We start from the raw sequence: 21,983 nt of genomic DNA on the forward strand, positions 1-21,983 counted from the left end.
TGTTCTGGAATCCCTTCATTTACCATTCACTGTGCTGGGTGCTGGGGACACTGAGGCGATAGGATACAGTTCCTGCCCTCAAAAACAGCTCAGTCTACTGGTGGGGAAGAGGAAGTAACAGACAGTGGCAAGACAGTGGCAATCCAGGGTTTCAGGGTGGGGGAGCAGAGAGCTGCAGAAAAGCACCACACCAGCCTGAGGTCACAGAAGGCTTCCCGGAGGAGGAGGTGCCTCAGTGGGGATGAGTTGGCCCCAGAAGAATCTAAGCTCCCTGAGGGCAGGGATTGTGTTTGTTTAGTTCACTGCTATATCCCTAAAGTAGGGCCTGGCATGGGGTAGATGCTCCTAAAGATTTGTTAATTGAATGAGTGGGGGAGAGAGTATATCTAGCAGAGGGAACGACACCTGCAAAGGCTCAGAGATGAGAGAGCTAAGCTTCAAAAATTCAATCTGGTCAGCGAAAGCAGCAAACGGGGGGACGTGAGGCCCAGGGAAAGGCAGGGAGACACACTGAAGGGCCCCTTTGTGCAACTGCACTGTACTGTGAGGCTAACAAGAAATTACAGGGGGTCCTTAAGCAGGTCTGTGTACTAGAAAGAGCTCTCCAGCTGAGAGAGGGCCAGGCCAGAGGAAGGGGCACTGATTGAATGGCTACAGAATGAGATTATGAGGGCCTGAAATGTCTTCCAGAGTCCTCTTGACAGACGCCTCTCCCTCTAAATCTCCTCTCTAAACCTTCCCTCCCACCCACCAATCTGTGTCCCCGGTGACTGGGGTGCAGCCACCTCTCTGCCTCCCCCAGGTGGCTGCTGTATCCCAAACCCTTCTTTGAAGGCACTCCCTGCATTCTGGAGCCTGGAGAGTACCCCACCTCTGAAGTCTGGGGTACATCAGACCTCAGCATGGGCTCCTTGAAGCCCATGAGATTGGTAAGGAGTAGGTGGTCCCAAGTAGCCTTATTCTGCAGTCTGGGAGCTCTTACTGGGAATGGGATTGGATGAGAGATGGGATTACCCCAAGAGGTAGGGGATAGGGAGGACATGGGGTTGGCCATTTTTAGGGGTCTCAGAATCAAGTAAATTCTAAGTCACCAGCTCCATTTGCCTTCCCCCAACCTGAGGCCAGTGTCTCAGCTCTGTCTCCTCTGCAGGGCTGCCCAAGAGTGGAGAAACCAGGAGAGCCCAAGGTAAGAGTCTGGGCTTCTGGGTCAAAAAGAGGCTTTGGGTGGCTTGTGTGTGTGTGTGTGTGGGGGGGGGCTATTGTGGCCTGGACTGGAAGACAGGAGGATCCTGGGAGCCAGAAGCTGGGTCTGGGAGGGTAGAGCCTGATGGGCTCAGTGGGAACTAGTTTTGAATGCGTAAGGACCAGGTCAGAGGTTAGAGACAGAAGTTAGGGCATGGGGCTCAGTGAGAGAGTGGGAGGGCTTATTTATGGACTATTGCTGGGCAGGGCCATCCTGGGCTGGCTCAGTGTGTTTGGGGCCTGATCACTTCCCACCAACCCCACCACTCCTCACACCCAGGCTGTGGTATATGAGGCCCCAGGCTTTCACGGCCGAAGCTGGGAAGTGAGCCGAGACATCTACAACTTCCAGCAGCCAGAGGACAGCCACAGCCCCTACCTGGCCTCGGTGGGGTCCCTGCGAGTTCTTGGAGGCTGGTGAGGACTCAGGACCCTTCCTTCTACCTTATCCTTCCCACTGGCCTCTACCCTGGGGGTAGGAAGTGATCTGGGCTGCCTAGGTTTGGTGGCAGCTGTCTTTTGTATCCAGGGACCCCCTGTGACTGAGTCTGTCTGCCTTCGCCTTCCTCCAGCTGGGTGGGCTATGAGAAGGAAGGCTTCAGGGGCCACCAGTATCTACTCGAGGAAGGGGAATACCCTGATTGGTCACATTGGGGAGGCTATGATGAGGCACTGACCTCCCTGCGAGTCATCCGGACGGTAAGCAATGGCAGTTGGACTATCCCTCCGCCACTGGCCATAGCCATACTGTGCCCCCTCCCCCCATACAATCTGTTGGGAGAAGTATTTATGTTCTATTTCCCTGTTCTCTATCTGAAATGTTCCCTGAGGTCTACTCTCTTTCCCTCCTGCTGCTTTTCCCCTGGCCACCTTACCCCAAAGTTCCCTGGTGCTCTGCCTGTCTGGGGTCTGGTCACTCCCAGAGGTTTCAGTGGGTGGGCATGAGAAACTTGACTATCCCTGGGGCCTAGGACTTCGCAGACCCGGCCGTGGTACTGTTTGAGGCCATGGACTTCGAGGGGCACGGTGTAGAGGTGAGCGAAGCATTGCCGGACGTGGAGCTGGCGGGACACGGCCCCCACACGCAAGCTATCCACGTGCTCAGCGGCGTGTGAGTGACAGCGGGGAGGGTGGGGGTCTGTTCCAGCAAAGGTACCAGCTCCGCCCCGCTGATCCTCGCCTTACCCTTTCTGTAGGTGGGTGGCCTACCAGGAGGCGGGCTTCTCCGGGGAACAGTATGTACTGGAGAAGGGAGTGTACCGCAACTGCGACGACTGGGGCGCAGGTAACAGCGCCCTGGCCTCGCTTCAGCCGGTCCTGCAGGTGCGTTCCGGCCGCAGAAGGCGGGGCCTCTGGGAGGTGGGGCTTGGGGTCTGAGATGCGCCCACCAACGGCGGGGCTGGAAGGACCCGGCGGAGCTTGATGGCGGGGAGGGATAGGGACGCGCGGGCGTGTGGGATAGGGACTGGCGGCGGCCTCTAGGAAGGGGCAGGGCTAATGCAGACCTGAGACTTAGGGGCGCCACCTCTAGGGTCGGGAATGTTGAAAACAGAGGAACTGAGGCTGGCAGCTAGTACCCACCTTAAGTATTGAAACTTTGGTCTCTCCCTTCAGGTAGGGGAGCACGATCTGCACTTTGTCTCAAAGGTAGGAAGGAGCTGGTGGGGCCTATGTCTCAACTTCCCTTATTTCAAATCTCTCCTCCTCTTCCCCGTTCTCTCTGGCTCACTCCATCCCTCTCCGTCATTCTCATCTATTCCTGTCTCTATCCCCAGATTCAGCTTTTCTCGGGCCCCGACTTCCTGGGAGGCCACATCTCCTTCGAGGAGGATCAGGCCTCCCTGCCCACGTCTTTCCAGCCCCAGTCCTGCCGTGTCCACGGCGGCAGGTGAGGATGTGGGGAGGGGAGGCTCGGAGAGGCAGGGGGTGGAGTGCGGGAGGCGGGGCGAACCTGCCCTGAAGTTTCGAAATAGGGGCTGCAGAAAGAGGGTGCTTATTTTAAATGATTTCCTTCTTCTGGTTTTCTTGAAATGAGCAATTCTTCCCAAAGCATTCAATCGTAAAACAAACAAAGCAAAATAAAGTTCTAATGAAAATGTAAAACTTGTAGATAGTATAGTATAAAGAATCCCAATCTTGTTTCATCTATCCCTTTGTTTTTTTTTTTGGGGGGGGGGGTTAATGGAATATTTAAAATTCCTGGCCCAACACAAAATTCCACAGGTAAATACTTAAGCATGTGTCTCTAATAAGAAAGGACCCCCCCAACATACACATATATAGCCACAAGTTATTATAACATTTAATAAAATTAACAATAATTAATAATATCTAATAGTCCATGTTCTAATCCAGTGGTAGTCAACCTGGTCCCTACTGCCCACTAGTGGGCGTTCCAGCTTTCATGGTGGGCGGTAGCGGAGCAACCAAAGTATAAATAAAAAGATAGATTTAACTATAGTAAGTTGTTTTATAAAGATTTATTCTACCAAACTTAACGAAAATCCGACATAAAATACTTGGTAAGTAATTATTATATGCTTTAAATTGCTGTAACTTTGCTTTATAAATTTTATAAAGTAAAGTTACTTCCCTACTTTATAAATCACCATTACTGTGGAACCGGTGGGCGGTTAGAAAATTTTACTACTACCAGAGATACAAAAGTGGGTGGTAGGTATAAAAAGGTTGACTACCCCTGATAGTCTCTCCTGTTGTTTCAAAAAAATGCCTTTTTAAATTGTTTTGTTTTTCTCAGGCTCCAAGCAAGGTCCACACATTGCATTTGGTCAGTTTGTTCTCTAATGTATATAACAAGCCCCCTCCTCTTCATTTTGTTTTATACCATATTTGTTTGAAGAAACTCAATAATTTTCCCTGTGAGTTTCCCATCTTCTGTATTTGACTGACTGCTTCCTAGTGGTGTCTTTAACTTGTTCCTCTGTGTCCCTATTTCCTGTAAACTGGTAGTTAGGTCTGGAGGCTTGACCAGATTGAGGGTGTTCTGTTTTGTTTTATAAAACTATAGAAATAGTGCTGTGTACACCTCACTGCATAACATCAGGAGGCCTGTGTCTTCTTGTCCCACTTTTTTTTAATTTAAGATATTATTTATTGATTGTGTGGGGTGGAGCGAGAAGCATCAACTCTAGTTGCTTCTCGTATGTGCCTTAACTGGGCAAACCCAAGGCTTCAAAACAGTGGCCTCGGCCTTGCTGTAGCCACTGTGCCACCACAGGACAGGCTGCTTGTCCCACTTTAATATTAGGACCCCTACATCATAAGAATTCCCATTTACCTTTCACCTAATGGTTTTAGTATCCATTGATGATAATTGCCTAGACCCATTACTTTTATAGAAGTTACAAAATGATGATTTTTCTTAATTTTTGTTATGCTCTCTACATATATTAGCTGGAATACTAAGAATTTCCTTTTGAACTATTTATTCACCTTTACAAAAAGAAGGCAGTTTTGTTTTTTTTAATTCAGTGAGAGGAGAGGAGGCAGAGACAGACTCCTGCATGCACCCCTACCGGGATCAACCTGGCAAGTCCAGTAGGGGACGATGCTCTGTGCATCTGGGCTATTGCTCCTTTGCTCAGCAACCAAGCTCTTCTTAGCGCCTGAGTCAGAGGCCATGGAGCCATCCTCAGTGCCCGGGGGCCAACTTGCTCCAATCGAGCCAAGGCTGCAGGAGAGGAACAGAGAGAGAGAGAGAGAGAGAGAGAGAGAGAGAGAGAGAGAGAGAGAGAGAGAAAGCAGGCAAGCAAGCCTGACCGGGAGGTGGCACAGTGGATAGAGTGTCGGACTGGGATGCCGAGGACCCAGGTTCGAGACCCCGAGGTCGCCAGCTTGAATGCAAGCTCATCTGGTTTGAGCAAAGCTCACCAGCTAGGACCCAAGGTTGAGAAAGCAATCAATGAACAACTAAGGTGTTGCAATGAAAAACTAATGATTGATGCTTCTCATCTCTCTCTGTTCCTGTCTGTCTGTCCCTATCTGTTCCTCTCTCTGACTCTCTCTCTGTCACTGTAAAAAAGGAAGGAAGGGGAAGGAAGGAAGGAAGGAAGGAAGGAAGGAAGGAAGGAAGGAAGGAAAAGAGAAAGAAAGAAGTGAGAGAGGAAGGGGTGTACAAGCAGATGGGCACTTCTCCTTTGTGCCCTGACTGGAAATCGAGCCTGGGCCATCACATTCTGGGCCAATGCTCTACCACTGAGCCAACCAGCCAGGGCCAGAAAAGGCAGTTTTATTTTTCTCAAGGATCAATGTTTGCCCCTTTCTCTTATCAATTTTCCAGAATAATTTCTGAATTTGTGCCTTAGCAACCTCTGAAGCTGACCAATGAAAATATTTTTTTAAGTATTGTTATAAATGCATGGATTTTTATGTATCTGAAATGCCTCAATCCATTTGAGTCACTGTTCTTTTGTGTGCTCAAATTCTTCCATTTTTGAAAATGGGAGCCCCTTCAAATTGCCTCCTGAGTTCTTTTGATATAACCCCAATAATTTTTTTTTCTGGACAATAAGATGCCCTGGGATAATTTTGCCTTTTCCCCCACATTTGGAATCAACCATTTTCCAAGGAACTCTGGCTCTTTTTAGTGGGAAATACTATTTAGAGATCAAACTCTGCATGCTAGGCATTTTAAAATTATAATACTAATATTACTAACAGTGCAAAATAGTACATGCTGTTTGAAGCTTCTCTGTGGTTCTTTTTGCCCTCAGGACATTCACCTATATCCCATTCAGCGTGTACAGTTTCAAATACTGTGTTTTTTGTTTTATTTTGTTTTTTTACAGAGACAGAGAGAGGGACAAACAGACAGGAAGGGAGAGAGATGAGAAGCATCAATTCTTTGTTGCGGCATCTTAGTTGTTCGTTGATTGCTTGTCCGTTGACTGCTTTCTCATATGTGCCTTGACGGGGGGGGGGGGCTACAGCAGAGCAAGTGACCCTTGCTCAAGCCAGCAACCTTGGGCTTCAAGTTGGCTACCTCGGGGTTTCAAGCCTGGGTCCTCCGCATCCCTGTCCAACGCTCTATCCATTGCACCACCGCCTTGCCAGGCCACCACCACCTGGTCAGGCTGTATTTTTAAGACATTTGAAATAATGTGTGGTTATGCGATCAACCTGATATAAAATTAGGTTCATTTATTTTATTTTAATTTTTAGGAATATTTTTTATTTTTAAAAAATTCTGTTTGTTTATTTTTAACAAAATAGAGACAGACAGTCAGGAAGGGAGAGAGATGAGAAGCATCAACTCATAGTTGTGGCACCTTAGTTGTTCATTGATTGCTTTCTCATATGTGCTTTGTTGGGGGGGGGGCTTCCAGCTAAGTCAGTAACCCCTTGCTCAAGCCAGTGACCTTGGGCTTCAAACCAGCGATCTTTGGGCTCAAGCCAGTGACCATGGGGTTGTGTGTATGATCCCACACTCAAGCTGGTGACCTGGTGCTCAAGCCAGTGACATTGGGGTTTTAAACCTGGGTCCTCAGCGTCCCAGACCAACACTCTATCCACTGCACCACCACCTGGTCAGGTTTTATCTCTGTTTATTAACCACATAAAATATTTACAGTGTTCCTGTCCTAGGCAGCTTGGGCTGCTATAACAAAATACCATACACTGGGTGGATTCAACAACAAGCACTTATTTTCTCACAGCTCTGGTGGCTGGGAAGCACGGGCTGATTCAGTTCCCTGGTGAGGGCTCTCTGCTGTATCTCAGCGGGCCTGGGCAGGCTCAAATATCCATCCACTCACGTCCCCCACCCTTCTCCTTCCCCAGCTGGATCCTGTTTGATGAAAAGAACTTTGAGGGTGACCAGCACATTCTCTCCGAGGGCGAGTTCCCTACTATCACGGCCATGGGCTGTCTCTCCTCCACAGTCCTGGGCTCCCTCCGGAAGGTGCCCCTGGTGAGTGTCCCTGTCTAGTTCCAGGCAGTCCCTGAGGAAGGAGTGCTGCTAGGGCATCCTGAGCCTCTTCTCACTGCCGAGTGGGCTCTTGGGGCTTGAGTCCAATCTTCCTCAGGACCACCTCAGCTCCCTCTGACCCAGGGCTTCAAAGCCAATTCAACTTACTAGAGATTTATCAAGTACCTGCCGAGATAGGTCCTGGGGACAATGAAATAAATCAGACACACCCCCACCTCCCAGGAACCCATGGTCACATTGACATAAAGATTACAATGCAGACTGGTGCGCCCAGATACAAACATGAGACAGGAACAGGAGGAGCTAGCACTGGGGTGGGCTGGGAGGGCATCAGCCGGACTGCTGAGGCTGCGGTTCTGGGCAGGGAGGAGTGACAGAGGAAGATGGTCCTGCTGTCGTTTGGAGAATGGATGGGTCAGGGCAAGGCGTTGGGGTTGCTGCTACAGTAATCCAGAATAAATCCTGATGTCCTGGACCAGGGAAGAGATGGAGAGAAGTGACACTGGCTGTATGAAAGAGCTAAAGTCGGTAGGACTTGATGACTAGGGTTGGGTGGCCAGCAGTGGCAGCACGAGCAGAACAGCTCACATTTACTGAACACACAACGTGCTCTGGCCTTTGTTAAAATGGATTTCCATATACTAAGGCATTCAGTCCTCACCACAACCCTATATGCTTTGTTCTTGTTCCCATCTCCCTTTTCCAGATGTGAAAACTGTGTGACTTGCTCCAGGTCACACAGCTGGTAACAGGCAAAGCCAGGTTCTCTCGCTGAGGTAGCCCAGCTCCTGAGTCCAAGCTCTTCATAACTATACCCTGGGCTCTGAAGGCCGATAGACCTGGTTCTGAAGCCCCGCTTTAGGGGTTTAATATTCTCCAGCCTCAGTTTCCTCTCTGCTAAGCAGGGATAATAATAGCACCTACCTTATAGGGTTTTTAAAAAAAATTGATTTGAGAGAGAAAGAGACAGATACAGAAAGGAGGCTGGGGAGGAACAGGAAGCATCAACTTGTAGTGGTTGCTTCTTGTATATGCCTTGATCAGGCAAAACCAGGGTTTCAGACCAGCAACTTCAGGTCGACACTTTATCCATCGTGCCACCACAGGTTGTTGAGAAAGGGTTGTTGAGAAATTATAATGAAATCAGGTGAAGTGCTTAGCACAGAAACTGGCATGTAGTAAGCCCCAATATATGAGAACTGCTATAATTAACAGTATTATTAGTATACTCTTCTTAAAAGTGCCATTTACTGGGGAGAAGGTTTGAGGAACAATGGGGTCCCAGTCTGGTACATGCCATATCTGAGACTCTGGGGGACACCCAGCTGGCAGTATCCAGGAGATGGGATTCCTGCGGAGTGGAGCTCAGGAGGGAAGAGGGCCTGAAATACCCCTCTGGGAGTCGGGGGGGGGCTGAGTCTGGGGCCAGCGCTTTCCTGGCGTCACCCTTCTCCATGTCCCCGGACCCCCAGCACTTTTCAGAGCCGTCCATTTTCCTGTATGGACTGGAGTGCTTCGAGGGGAAGGAGATCGAGCTCAATGGAGAGGTGCGGAGCCTGCAAGCTGAAGGCTTCAACAACCATGTGCTGTCTGTGCGGATCCAGGGGGGCACGTGAGTGGGTGTGGAGAGGCACAAGGGACTGGCGGCTGCCAGTAAGTGAGGACGGAGTCCCTGGCTTCTCTCCTTCCCCAATTTTACTCCTCTCCTTGCCCAGCCAGGAGGGAGAGGGGAGTGGACTGAGGTGGGTCATTGATTCTCAGCGCCTAGATCCTAGCCCAAGGAGGAAGGGGCTCAAATTCACTTCCCAGCCTTCTTCCCTCCCACCTTGGGAGCCTAACCCCAGGCAGAGGAGTCTCAGCAGGACGGAAATGGAGGTGGAGAATGTTCTAATATTCATTCTTCTGCTCCCCTTGTCCATCTGCTTGTCTTCCTCTCTGTGTTTCTGGCACTTGCTGGGCCCAGGTGGGTACTGTGTGAACATAGCGACTTCCGGGGCCGCCAGTGGCTGGTGGGAAGCTGTGAGATCACCAACTGGCTGACCTACAGTGGGACCCAGAGGGTGGGTTCCCTCTACCCCATCAAGCAGGTGAGTAGCATCTCAGCTTGAATGTGACCATGACGGCCTGTCTGCTTGTGGTGTCCCATGGCTCACAAACTCAGCATTTGTGTGTATTTGTCACAGTTTTTGCCACATCATCATTCCTCTTGATCCATGATCTACTTAATAGTTTTCTCTAAATCAACTCACTCCTACTCTGTGCTTATCCTAAGGGATAATATTCATAAAATCATGGATTTGATAAATAATGTAATAGACAATATAATAAATGTATTACCATTACATTTTTAACAATAAGCTTACTCGTGTAAGACTGAAAATTACCTCACGTACTACCCAACAGTAGTAAGCACACCTCAGTTTGGGAAACACTGTGTCCACATGTCTGGACATGCATGTGCATTAATGTGGAGGCATGGCCCTGGGGTCTGTGTGGGTGTGTATGTGCCGGTCTGCGGGTATTCATGTCTGTGAAGTCACTTGTGTCCATGTTTCTGTGTAGGTGACCTGCGGTTTGTGTGTCTCACATCTGTGAGATTGTGTTTCTGACTTTGTGTGCCTGTGACACTGTTGAGAATGTGTGTGTCTTCATATCAGGATATTGTATGGTCCCTATATTCACAGACTTATGACAGTGCTAGAAGAAGTCTTGGAGATTATCTCCAACTCCCACATTTTAGAAGTGGGAAAGTAAAGGCCGGGAGAAGTGGGCAAGGATTTGCTTTGCAATCTCAGGCAAGTACTAAGCCTCCATGGACCTCAGTTTCCTCATCTTTAAAATGAGGGTAATAATTACGATGGAGTTGTTTTGAGGACTGACGCTAAATGATGTATGTAAAGTCTTTAGAACAGTATTTAAGTATTCAATAGATAAGCACTCAACAAACGTTGTAGTCATTCTTACTATGATTACTATGACTGCCCTCACCAGTATCCGAGGTCCCTAGCTGATTTGAGGCAGAACCTGATCTGATGTCTGACAGTGCAGTGTCCGCCTTTCCTGGTACCTCTTCAGCATGGGCATGTGTGCATCTGTATTCCTACGTCATCCATCTTTTTAGCAAACAAAAATGCCTGCTGCGGAGTAGGCTGGGGGCACCCGTGCATCGGTTAGGATGTGGGAGTTGGTATGGCTGGGCGTGTTCATGTGTTTGTGTCTGCTGCAAACTTCTGTGCAGCCATGTGGACCTTGGCTGTATCTGCCAGCTTGTCCTTCTGCACACATCTGTGATACCTGTGGGCGTGGAACTGTATGGGTGTGAACGTATGCTATGGATGTGCCCTTGGTATTTGTGTGGTCAGCAAGGGGTGACTTAAAGTAGAGCTAAGGAAGGTTTAGGGGCAGGAAGGAGGGCTTGGAAGCTTGGGATAGTGGATGGTCCGGAGTTATGGGTGTTGAGGACCAAGGTGGGAGCATCTCTGCCCAGGGAGCCCTGACTCTTAGCTCCCTCCTCTCACCAGCGCCGGGCTTATTTCCGCCTCTGGAATGCCGCGCTGGGGGGATTCCTGGCAGTGCCAGACCACGTGGAAGACATGAAGGCAGGCCGTGTGGTGGTCTCTGAGCCTGGAGCGGGAGGTAGCTGCATCTGGTACTATGAAGACGGGCTGCTGAAGAACCAGGTACAGTACTGGTTTAGTGGCTGGGACAGGGACACCAGGGCCCCAGGCATATACAGGCTCAATTTAGGGAGTCCCAACACAGTTGATAACAGGACCCAACCTTGGGCCAGAAAAAGAGACATACACGCCCTGGCCGGTTGGCTCAGCGGTAGAGCGTCGGCCTAGCGTGCGGAGGACCCGGGTTCGATTCCTGGCCAGGGCACACAGGAGAAGCGCTCATTTGCTTCTCCACCCCTCCGCCGCGCTTTCCTCTCTGTCTCTCTCTTCCCCTCCCGCAGCCAAGGCTCCATTGGAGCAAAGATGGCCCGGGCGCTGGGGATGGCTCTGTGGCCTCTGCCTCAGGCGCTAGAGTGGCTCTGGTCGCAACATGGCGACGCCCAGGATGGGCAGAGCATCGCCCCCTGGTGGGCAGAGCATCGCCCCTGGTGGGCGTGCCGGGTGGATCCCGGTCGGGCGCATGCGGGAGTCTGTCTGACTGTCTCTTCCTGTTTCCAGCTTCAGAAAAATGAAAAAAAAAAAAAAAAAAGACATACACAAGACACCAAGACACTGGGGAGGTAGATAATGCAGGCTGTGCACCCCTGGGCAACTCAGGCTCTCCTCTGGGCCTCATTTTCACATATGCAAAACAAGAGCATTGAACCAGATTCTTCTAAGGGACTTCCCAGCTCTGATATCCTGGGACAAAACTTGGATCCTAGTAATAATATATTCACTCCACAAACATTTCCTGAGCACCTACTATGTGTCAGGAGCACAGCAGTGAGAAGACAGGGAGTGACTCTTGCCCTCCTGAAGCTTATATCCTAGTGGGGAATGACAGAAACAAGTTAGATGAGTAAAATATCTTAGCACCTTAGATGATGAAAAATGATTTTCAACCTATTTCATCTCATGGCATTCATAAACTAATTACTAAAATTCTGCAGCACACTGAAAGAAGTGTATAATTTTGATTGACTTACAAAAAATAATAATAGTGCCTGACAGGGCGGTGGCGCAGTGGATAGAGTGTCAGATTGGGATGCGGAGGACCCAGGTTTGAGACCTCAAGGTTGCCAGCTTGAGCGTGGGCTCATCTGGTTTGAACAAAGCACACCAGCTTGGACCCAAGGTCGCTGGCTCGAGCAAGGGGTTACTCGGTCTGCTGTAGCCCCATGGTCAAGGCACATATGAGAGAGCAGTCAATGAACAACTAAGGAGTTGCAACAAAAAACTAATGATTGATGCTTCTCATCTCTCTCCATTCCTGTCTGTCCCTATCTATCCCTCTCTCTGACTCTTTCTCTGTCTCTGTAAAAAAGGAAGAAAAAAAGTAATAATAGTAATTACCTATCCTTTTTGCTCCAAAGTGACACTTAAAAATTTGGGTGCCTATACTTGTATGTAAGTGGTTCTGGTACCAAGGATTAACTAATCAGATACAACCTTACTATGCAACATGCCCAACAAGATGTAACACGATTGCCTGACCTGTGGTGGCGCAGTGGATAAAGCATCAACTTGGAATGCTGAGGTTGCCGGTTTAAAACCCTGGGCTTGCCTGGTCAAGGCACATATGGGAGTTGATGCTTCCTGCTCCTCCCCTTGTTCTCTCTATCTCTTTCCTCTTTCTCTCTCTCTCTCTCCAATAAAAATGGATAAATAAAACCTTTAAAAAATATGTAACACTATTATATGACCTATATATACTGCTCACAAAAATTAAGGAATATTTGAAAATGAACATGAACCTATAAAATATCCCTTATTTTTGTGAGCAGTATATATATTTATGGTTCAAGACAGGGCATTTACACCAGATGGCTAGTGTTGTGTTGGCTGTTATCATTTTTTTACCTGACAATCTAAGGTAAAAGAGGTTAGTATCCTAACTAAATAGTCAGATATTGCATGTTTTAAAAATCATTGTGGCACACCTGACCAGGCAGTGGTGCAGTGGATAGAGCCTCGGACTGGGATGTTGAAAGACCCAGGTTCGAGACCCCAAGGTCTCCAACTTGAGCGCGGGCTCATCTGGTTTGAGCAAAGCTCACCAGCTTGAGCCCAAAGTCGCTGGCTTGAGCAAGGGGTTACTCGGTCTGCGGAAGGCCCGCAGTCAAGGCACATACAAGAAAGCAATCAATGAACAACTAAGGAGTCACAACGCGCAACGAAAAACTAATGATTGATGCCTCTCATCTCTCCATTCCTGTCTGTCTGTTCCTGTCTATCCCTCTTTCTGACTCTCTCTGTCTTTGTAAAAAAAAAAAAAGCCTGACCAGGCGGTGGCGCAGTGGATAGAGCGTCAGACTGGGATGCGGAAGACCCAGGTTCGAGACCCCGAGGTTGCCAGCTTGAGCACGAGCTCATCTGGGTTGAGCAAAAAAAAAAAAAAAAAAAAAAAGCTCACCAGCTCGGACGTAAGGTCGCTGAGTAGGGGTCACTCGGTCTGCTGAAGGCCCACAGTCAAGGCACATATGAGAAAGCAATCAATGAACAATGAACAACTAAGGTGTCGCAACGAGAAACTGATGATTGATGCTTCTCATCTCTCTCCGTTCCTGTCTGTCTGTCCTTATCTATCCCTCTCTCTGACTCTCTGTCCCTGTAAAAAAAAAAAAAAAAATATATATATATATATATATAATAAAAATCATTAAAAAAAATCATTGTGGCACATGTTGAAAATTGCTGCAATAGAGGAAAAATAAATGAATAAAAGGAACAGGAAGTATCAGTAGCTCTGACAAGGGGAGCCCTTTCCAAGAAGGTGACATTTGAAGATGTCTGAGAGAAGAGTGTTCCAGGTAGAGGAAATAGTAAGTGCAAAGGCCCTGAGGTAGGAGCATGCCTGGTGTTTTCCAGGACAAGCAAGGCCACCTGAATGGCTGGAGTGAAGTGAGTGAAGAAAGAAGTAGCAGAAGATGAAATCAGAAAGATCATTGGGGTGTAGGTCTTTAGGTCTTTGTAAGCTTTTTTTTTTTTTTAAGAGAGACAGGAAAAAAAGAGACATGAGAAGCATCAACTTGTAGTTGCATCGCTTTAGTTGTTCATTGATTGCTTCTCATACATGTAACCCTGGGGCTCAAGCCAAGCCAGTGATCTTGGGCTTCAAGCCAGCGACTTTTGGGCTCAAGGCAGGGATCATCGTTGATGATCCCATGCTTAAGTTAGCAAGCCTATGCTCAAGCTGGTAACCTCAAGGGTTCAAACCTGGGACCTCAGCATCCCAGATCGATGCTCTATCCACTGCACCACCACCAGTCAGGCGGTCTTTGTAGGCTATTCCAAGAGGTCTGTCTTTTAATTAGAATGAAAGGGAACATTCACTATGTACCAGGTGCCATGTTAAGCCCTTCACATGAATACCTCATATAATCCTTAGAGACACTATGGGCAGATTCTATTTAACTCTCCATTTTAAAAAATGTGTTCTGCTTTAAATGGAAAGCAGAACACAGAGAAGTGAAGTAAATGGTTGAAAGTCACACAGCCAATAAGTGTGTCAAGGCTTGCCTGTGTTTTGGGAGTCAGTCATGGAAGGTTTCCTGGAGGTACTAATACTTCTCCAGCCCTTTTATGATTTCTCATGTTGAACCGTCACAACAACCAGCACTCAGGGATTTCCATCTCCAAGGAAACCAAAGCTCAAAAGGATTAAGAGATTTGCCCAGGGTCATCGTCCATAAGGATTCAAAGCTGGGCGTGTCAAGGCTGTCTTTCTTTGGTGGGGTCTCTGTGGAGAGAAGCAGTGCCTGACAACCTCCTGGGGGGCTTTAGGTGGCCCCCACCATGAGCCTGCAGGTGATTGGGCCCCCCAGCACAGGCTCCAAGGTGGTGCTGTGGGCTGAGAGCCGCCTGCCCCGTCAGACATGGAGCATCAGTGAATCAGGTCACATCTGCAGCCAGATGTTTGAAGGTCGGATCCTAGATGTGAAGGGTAAGGTGGGGATGTGTGTGGGAGAAGGTGCCTGAGGGGGCTGAGGGAAGTGGAGTCCCCAGCTTGCTCTGACCACTTAGCTCCCCATCTCTTATTCCTTCCCCAGGTGGCCGGGGCTATGACCGGGACCATGCCGTGCTGTGGGAGCTGGTCAAGGAGAGGGCTTCCCAGGTCTGGACCGTCCATGTGCTTTGACATCCCATCCTCCCAGCTCTGGAGGCTTTCTCTGGGATGAAATGTTTTTATAGGTTATTTTTGTTGTAACATAAATTGTTTTCTAATATCCTCCTGGGTATCCTCCTCTCTGTGCACTTGGTATTTGGGGGTGAGATTGAGGATTCACTCATCTACCTTCTTCCCCCTACTGGTGCTGGCTTCTTTCCCAGCTCCAGGTCTGGGACTCAGATGTAAGACCTCCCTCTGCCACCAGAGGGAACCCTGGGACCAAACTAACTGATGAGCACGGTCCTTTATGCAGTTAACCAAACGATATATTCTGAGAGCCTGCTCTGAGCCAGGTCTGAACCAAGCCCCTTCGTCCTCGCCCCCAGGGAACTCACAGGTCCAGTGGAGGATTCTGATGGTGAAGATGGCAGGTCTCTGCAAGGTGATTCTAAGGGGAGGGGCCTCAGCCTTTGGACTTGGAGCAGGGAAGCTGGGGTGGGAGCTTCCTGGCACCACCTCCTGCTGATGGGGGCATAGGAGTCTTCCTTGGTGCTGCTGAAAACCTGGCTTTTGGGGCCCGGTGATGTCCAGTGATCATACATAAGACATAGGACCTAACTCCAAGTACAGGACAACTTTATTGAACCCCTGCTGGGTGATGCTAACCCCTCCACATCAGCACCTCCCTGTGTTCACCATCGCCTCTAAGACACTTCCTGTCAATTCCCACAACTGGTAATCCCTGCCATCAGCCCCTCCCAAGAATTGGGGTGGGAAGCTTCTCTTGCTAGTGATGGTGGCAGCTCTCTCAGAGGACACAGGGCTAGGGGCTGAGGCATGTCACTTCAGCGGATGTGAAATTGCTGAAGAAGGGTATTGGTCAAGAAGAGAAGGATACTGCCCATGCCCAGGCTGCTGAGTGCTGGGGCTGCACTCTTGAATTTCTTGGTGGTCATGCTGGTGGTGGTGGTGGTGGTCCTGCTGGTAGTCCTGGTGATGGTGTTGCTGGTGGTCTTGCCCATGGCCCTGCCAGTGGTCCTGCTAGTGGTCCTGCTGGTGGTCCTACTGGGGGAGGATTTGGTGGGGACATTGGGGGGAGTAGTGGTGATGATGGTGTTCGCGTGGCTGGGTGTCATTGACATGGTAGTGTCCGCCATTCCACTTTGCACCTGCAAGAAGAAAAGTGGGACAAGGCCCTGGCTGGTTGGCTCAGCGGTAGAGCGTCGGCCTGGCGTGCGGGGGACCCGGGTTCGATTCCCAGCCAGGGCACATAGGAGAAGTGCCCATTTGCTTCTCCACCCCCCCCCTTCCTCTCTGTCTCTCTCTTCCCCTCCCGCAGCCAAGGCTCCATTGGAGCAAAGATGGCCCGGGCGCTGGGGATGGCTCCTTGGCCTCTGCCCCAGGCGCTAGAGTGGCTCTGGTCGCGGCAGAGCGATGCCCCAGAGGGGCAGAGCATCGCCCCCTGGTGGGCAGAGCATCGCCCCTGGTGGGTGTGCCGGGTGGATCCCGGTCGGGCGCATGTGGGAGTCTGTCTGACTGTCTCTCCCCGTTTCCAGCTTCAGAAAAATACAAAAAAAAAAAAAAAAAAAAGAAAGAAAGAAAAAAAAGAAAAGTGGGACAAGCTCAGGAGTCTTTTGAATCTCATGCTTGTTTAGAGACATAGATTCCCTACCCAATACAATAGTCCTTACTTCTCTGTCCCACGATCATGACTTCTGCCACCAGGTCCTGTGGAGACCATTGGCTGCTTTCTGCCTTGACAGGATCAAAATGCAGTCTCTGGCCCACCTCCCATATAAACCTTCCTGTCACCTCCAGGCCACCAGCTCCTCCAGGGTGTGGAAGATAAGGGACCAGTTGGGCTGGGGGCTTAGCCTATATGAGCCTCAATTTTCTCATATTCTGCGTGGGGAAAAGAGCACATCACAGTTGTAGGGGGTCACAGGAGGCGAGGCTGGTGAGAAGGCACCTGGCAAAGTATGGGTGAGTGGGTGGAGAGGTGGGGAGGGCACAGTTTTCTCCCTTAGGACAAGGCCAGATGGTGATCAAACTGTTCTCAATGCTTGATCAAGCTGCAACTAAAGGTGCTCTTGATGGAGATTAAGCTGTTTTTGATGATATTCAAGTTGTTCTTGATGCTTGATCAAGCTGCTCTTTGTCAAGAACTTGATGGCTCCCGCTCTTACGCTGACTGGAGCCCTCAGGGCACATGGGACGCTGCTGGGGCTGCCTCCTGGAACAGCACTTGGCTTTGAGACTTCAGCGATTTCTGGAGTTGGCCATTTCTACCCTTTCTACATTCACCAACATGCCGGTTAATCTTCCTGGGGATTCCCGCCACCATCAGAACAGGATCAGGTTCCACTTGAACATTTCCTGGACCCTTCCTAATAAGACCGTTTCCCCAGGTTCCTTGTAGGTTGATGCCATCCTCACTCAGGGCTGTCTTACCAGGCCTCTGAAGTCACTATTACTCCACAGCACCCCTTGGGTACCTCAGTGCTTTTGGCACCCCGAAAGTGCTCCCCAGCCATGGGGAGCCTCTGTTCCCATGGGAGAAGCCTGGGTGCTCAGGAAGCTGCATTCCCTTCCTCCCATGCCACGCAGGTCTGGGCAATCCTGGGTGGTGGTGCCAGGGCCTCCGAGGGGCTGCTCTTACCTGAGTCATAACCAGGAGGCTGATGGTGAATAGGAGGAAGAAGAAGCCCTTCATCTTGGAAGGATTTTGGTTACAGCTTTTGGAGATGAGAGGAGGGCTGTCTGCAGGCCCCTTCTGGCTTGACTGCTTTTGAACCAGGGAGGCGGGGTGAAAGGGAGAGGAAGGAGGGCCTATGACATGGGGTGGGGTGTTGCTTCCTTTTTACAGATCTCAGGGTTGAGGACACCAGGCCCTAGGTCAGTGGTTTTCAACCTTTTTACACTTGGGGACCTAGCTGGCCAGAAACAGAAATACACAACGAATAAGGTTTTATTTTACTGCTCATAACAGTGCAACACAGTACAAGCTGGTGCTTGATTTCCGAACTGCATATGTACGATGCACTGAATACTACGTAAGTTTGTCCAAATGCTTTTTGTCTATTGTGTATGATTTATAAATACTCTGCGTGGTGCAAAAGGTTGTTGGAATGAGCCTACAAGTTCCATAGGTATCTAAGAGAACCTCAGTAGTATTTTCATAGATGATACAGGCTGATAAATGGCAGTTATCCTGAGCGTAAGTGAATTTGACTAAGATCCTTAGGACTATAGTCTTCATACAACACCAGGGCGGTTAACTTGCAAACTGGCATGAAATTTCTGGTGGAGCGATGGTTGAAAAACACTGCCCAAGGTTCCAGGACCCTGGCTGATAATGCCTTCTGGGTTGGGATCCAGCCAAATCCCAGAGGATAGGAGGTAGTCAAACCAAAGGGGCAGCTGTGGGACAGTAAATAGGGCCCTGTACTTGGAGTCATACCTACTGGGGACCAAATCTTGGTTTAATCGCCTATCAACTCTGCAACCTTGGGCTAGAAACTATACTTCTCTGAGCATTTAACAAAAGAGTAGCCAAAAGATTTTTTTTTTAAGATTTTTTTACTTATTTATTTTAGAGAGGAGAGAGGGGGTGGGAGGGAGGAAGAAGGTGGGGAAGAGCAGGAAGCATCAACTCCCATATGTGCCTTGACCAGGCAAGCCCAGGGTTTTGAACCAGCGGCCCTGGCATTCCAGGTCGATACTTTATCCACTGTGCCACCACAGGTCAGGCATAACCAGAAGATTAAATGCAATATAACCTGTTTAAATGTGCCAACACACAGTAAATAGTATGTAAATGTTTTGTTATATTTTAAAGAAGATTGGGGCAGGGTATAAAAGCTGAAAGAGAAAAGGTTGGGTTAGATTTAGTTTTTGTCGTTCTTTTTAAGAGAGGGAGAGAGATGAGAAGCATCAACTCATAGTCATAGCACCTTAGCTGTTCATTGTTTTCTCATAAGTGCCTTGTCCTGGGGGCTCCAGCTGAGCCAGTGACCCCTTGCTCAAGCCAGTGACCTTTGGGCTCAAGCCAGTGACCTCTGGGCTCAAGCTGAAGACCTTGGGGTTTCAAACCTGGGTCCTCAGCATCCCAGGCCGATGCTCTATCCACTGCACCACTGCTTGGTCAGGCTGATTTAGGTTGCAAGGTAAGGTTGAATATGGCTTCACAGATTCAGAACATTAATATTCGGGGCTGGGGTGGGACAGTAGGTTTCCGTGGAAACAAAGGAGCACTGCGTTATCTGGAAACCTAGCTTTGGGTAGGCCAGCTTCCCTTGAGCTTCACTATTTCTCATTTCAACTGAGAAGACTAAAGTGAATAATTTCTGAAGGTTCTTAAAAACCTAGCATTTTGTGATCTGAATAAAGAAAATAGCAGATGAGTTGTTTGTGTCAATGTTGGATGGATGGGAGGGGGCTAGTGGCGGGACAAACAGGTGACTGAACAGCAGTGGGGGGGATCTGGGGTGGGGGTGAAGTGAATCACAGAGCTGCCTGGACCGGGCTCCATTCTCCATTCTTTGTACACTCTTGCACCTTATTGTCCCAGTGGGGCTCGGCAGTAGATTTTATAACTATCCCCATTTCCCTGGTGAAGAAATAAGGCTCAGACATTAACTGACTTGTCCAAGGTAATAAATGGTGGAGCTAGTGTCATTTGAACTTGAATACAGATCTGTCTGAAGCCACAATCATGTGTGTAATCTCTGGGGCTGCCCCAGATGTCTTGAGTTCCTGCCCTGCTCCCTCCTGGGTTGGGTTAGATTTAGTTTTTGTGGGGTGCTCCAGCCTCACCACTCTCTTTTTTAGTCTGTTTTGTCTAATTTGCATACCAGGCAGTAAAAGAAAATCCTCTCCTACTTCCCTTCCATTGGTTTTGGGCCTCCTGTTGCAAACCTTCCTGTTGCAGGCTTTGGGAAAACCTGAGTGGGCCCTTACGGGCCTCTGGCCCTGACTAAAGAGCTGGTCCACCAGTGAGAGGAGGTGAAGACATGCAGAGGGAGGGGAGGGAGTATGGAAGACCTTGGGGTGGTATGGGGAGGGAAATGGAATGAGCTCGCAATGACCCACCACGGCGCACCTCATAAGCCCGTCTCTGGAAGACTCTCCTGACCCTGCCTCAAGTGTCAGCTGCCTTCGGTACATCTGTGCAGGTGGGTAATTCTGGGGGTTCCTAAGAGTCGAGGAGGCAGCACGTGCTGCAGGGGCATTGGCCCGGGAGCCAGGAGGCAGGAGGCCCATGCTGAAATCCAGGAGTGCTCTGCTGAGAACAGGCCCCGTCACACTGGGCCACCTTCTTTCCTCTGATGAAGAGACAGCTACAGGATAAGGTCTGGGGCCAGCGCCTTGTGCCTTTTCCAGGCTGGGGATGCATGTGAGGATGCTTAAATGCCAGGTCCATATTTGTAAAACTTTTCTCATCCCAGAAATTTCATCTTCACATCCTGAGCCTCTGCTGCGGTGTGAGCCTAAGCTGCTAGGGTGGTGGTGGTAGGGACTTGTAGGTGCTGGAAGGATTTTTAGGGGTCATCAGGGCTTAGGGTTTAGATGTTTGGAGTCTGTCAGTACCTGGGAGAAGTGGGGCTTCACACCATTACCTCTCCTGCCCTTTGAGCAGTTTTATTTTGTCTTGACAACATCTAGGTAGACATAACCATGGTCACAAAGATTAAAGAGCCCAGAGAAACCCCTATTTTACTTTATTTTTGTTTTTTAATTGATTTGAGATAGAGAGAATGGGAGAGAGACACATCAATTTGTTATTCTACCCATTCACGCACTCATTGGTTGATTCTTATATGTGTTCTGACTGGGGATCAAACCCACAACCTTGGCCTATCAGGACAATGCTCCCAGCGGTCGGCAAACTCATTAGTCAACAGAGCCAAATATCAACAGTACAACAATTGAAATTTCTTTTGAAAGCCAAATTTTTTAAACTTAAACTACATAGGTAGGTACATTGTTATTAACTTAATTAGGGCACGTGATATTTTGTGGAAGAGACACACTCAAGGGGCCAAAGAGCCACATGTAGCTCGCAGGCTGACCACTGCTCTAGCCAACTGAGCTACCAGGCTGGGGCAAGAAACCCCCATTTTTTTTAAAGACTATAAAACTGAGGGCCTAAGAAAAGCAGGTTAACAGCAGAGCTGGAGACAGAACCTAGTCTATCTCTCAACTTCAGTGTCCTACTATACACCTTCTCCAAACCTGACTTCTGAACCTTGACTAGCAAGATGGGAAACCTCAGTCCACACCTCATACAACTCTTTCTAGGGCTCAAGACCAGCCCTTTAGTGTGATACTCAAGGCCACACCCACCCTTTATCTCCTCGGCTGTTCCAGGCTCTTTTACACCCCATGTATTTTTCTCTGCAAGGATTTTTATTTTAACCTGGCAAACTCTTATTTGCTCTTTGAGACTTAGCTCAGAAGCCCCTTGTCCTGGAAACTTTCCACTTCCCTTAGGAAATACCTTCAAAGAGAGGGAGTTCCTCAGGATTCCAAGAGCCCCTTCTGTTGGTCTCTGCTCTAAAGACATGCCTACTTAGAATATGGTCTGGTCCTCTGAGGGGGTGCTAGGTCTTGCCACCTCTTTAAGCCAGCATAGCATAGAACATTGCACGGAGTGGGTGTTAGGGATAGCTGAATGTGTGAGTATAAGGTGTCCACTCCTACCTCCAAGCCTTGCACGCCTGTATTCATTCAGTTAGTAAAGACGTGTTATAGACATTGTAAGGCAACAGCCAACTAAGTATTGGAGAGTTACCAAGGCAGGATCCAATTAAGGGGAAGAGGGTGGTAAGCCCTTCATTTGAACTGCTCTTCCCCCAAAAGTATCTGCCACTTCCAGAAGAGATAGCTGAGAAACTGAGCAGAGCTTTCTACAAATTTATGGAGCTAGTAGAAAAACTATAGTTCAAGACTCACTAAGAAAGGGGGGGCCTGGCCTGACCAGGCGGTGGCACAGTGAATAGAGCATCGGACTAGGATGCAGAGGACC

At 49.0% G+C, this 21,983-nt stretch overlaps 2 protein-coding genes across 2 annotated transcripts in view; one reads left to right on the forward strand and one right to left on the reverse strand.

Moving 5' to 3' along the window:
• CRYBG2 (crystallin beta-gamma domain containing 2) overlaps positions 1 to 15,076 on the forward strand; it is a 32,414-nt gene extending 17,338 nt beyond the window's left edge. Inside the window, exons 9-22 of the mRNA XM_066270021.1 lie at positions 803 to 929; positions 1,151 to 1,186; positions 1,523 to 1,659; positions 1,815 to 1,941; positions 2,214 to 2,353; positions 2,439 to 2,565; positions 2,857 to 2,889; positions 3,018 to 3,130; positions 7,042 to 7,171; positions 8,662 to 8,801; positions 9,153 to 9,276; positions 10,711 to 10,869; positions 14,632 to 14,791; positions 14,898 to 15,076. Of these exons, the coding sequence (XP_066126118.1) occupies positions 803 to 929; positions 1,151 to 1,186; positions 1,523 to 1,659; positions 1,815 to 1,941; positions 2,214 to 2,353; positions 2,439 to 2,565; positions 2,857 to 2,889; positions 3,018 to 3,130; positions 7,042 to 7,171; positions 8,662 to 8,801; positions 9,153 to 9,276; positions 10,711 to 10,869; positions 14,632 to 14,791; positions 14,898 to 14,986 (1,642 nt within the window). The 3' untranslated portion in view covers positions 14,987 to 15,076. The remainder of the gene's footprint in view (positions 1 to 802; positions 930 to 1,150; positions 1,187 to 1,522; positions 1,660 to 1,814; positions 1,942 to 2,213; positions 2,354 to 2,438; positions 2,566 to 2,856; positions 2,890 to 3,017; positions 3,131 to 7,041; positions 7,172 to 8,661; positions 8,802 to 9,152; positions 9,277 to 10,710; positions 10,870 to 14,631; positions 14,792 to 14,897) is intronic.
• A 370-nt stretch (positions 15,077 to 15,446) lies between these two features.
• On the reverse strand, positions 15,447 to 18,011 carry CD52 (CD52 molecule). The gene is made up of 2 exons (XM_066265123.1): positions 17,616 to 18,011; positions 15,447 to 16,125 (listed from the first exon to the last, which is right to left on the reverse strand). Exons 1-2 carry the CDS (start codon positions 17,667 to 17,669, stop codon positions 15,802 to 15,804), a joined length of 378 nt encoding a protein of 125 aa, XP_066121220.1. The 5' UTR covers positions 17,670 to 18,011; the 3' UTR covers positions 15,447 to 15,801.
• Between the last annotated feature and the right edge of the window lie 3,972 nt (positions 18,012 to 21,983).

The sequence above is a fragment of the Saccopteryx bilineata genome, chromosome 3 (genome assembly GCF_036850765.1).
Source record: "Saccopteryx bilineata isolate mSacBil1 chromosome 3, mSacBil1_pri_phased_curated, whole genome shotgun sequence".
NCBI classification, from domain to species: domain Eukaryota; kingdom Metazoa; phylum Chordata; class Mammalia; order Chiroptera; family Emballonuridae; genus Saccopteryx; species Saccopteryx bilineata.

Coding starts and splice junctions, on each gene's coding strand:
- CD52 (XM_066265123.1), bottom strand. CDS start 17,669: ATGAAGGGCTTCTTCTTCCTCCTATTCACCATCAGCCTCCTGGTTATG. Junction 16,126..17,615: donor GCCTCCTGGTTATGACTCAG/GTAAGAGCAGCC, acceptor TTCTTCTTGCAG/GTGCAAAGTGGAATGGCGGA.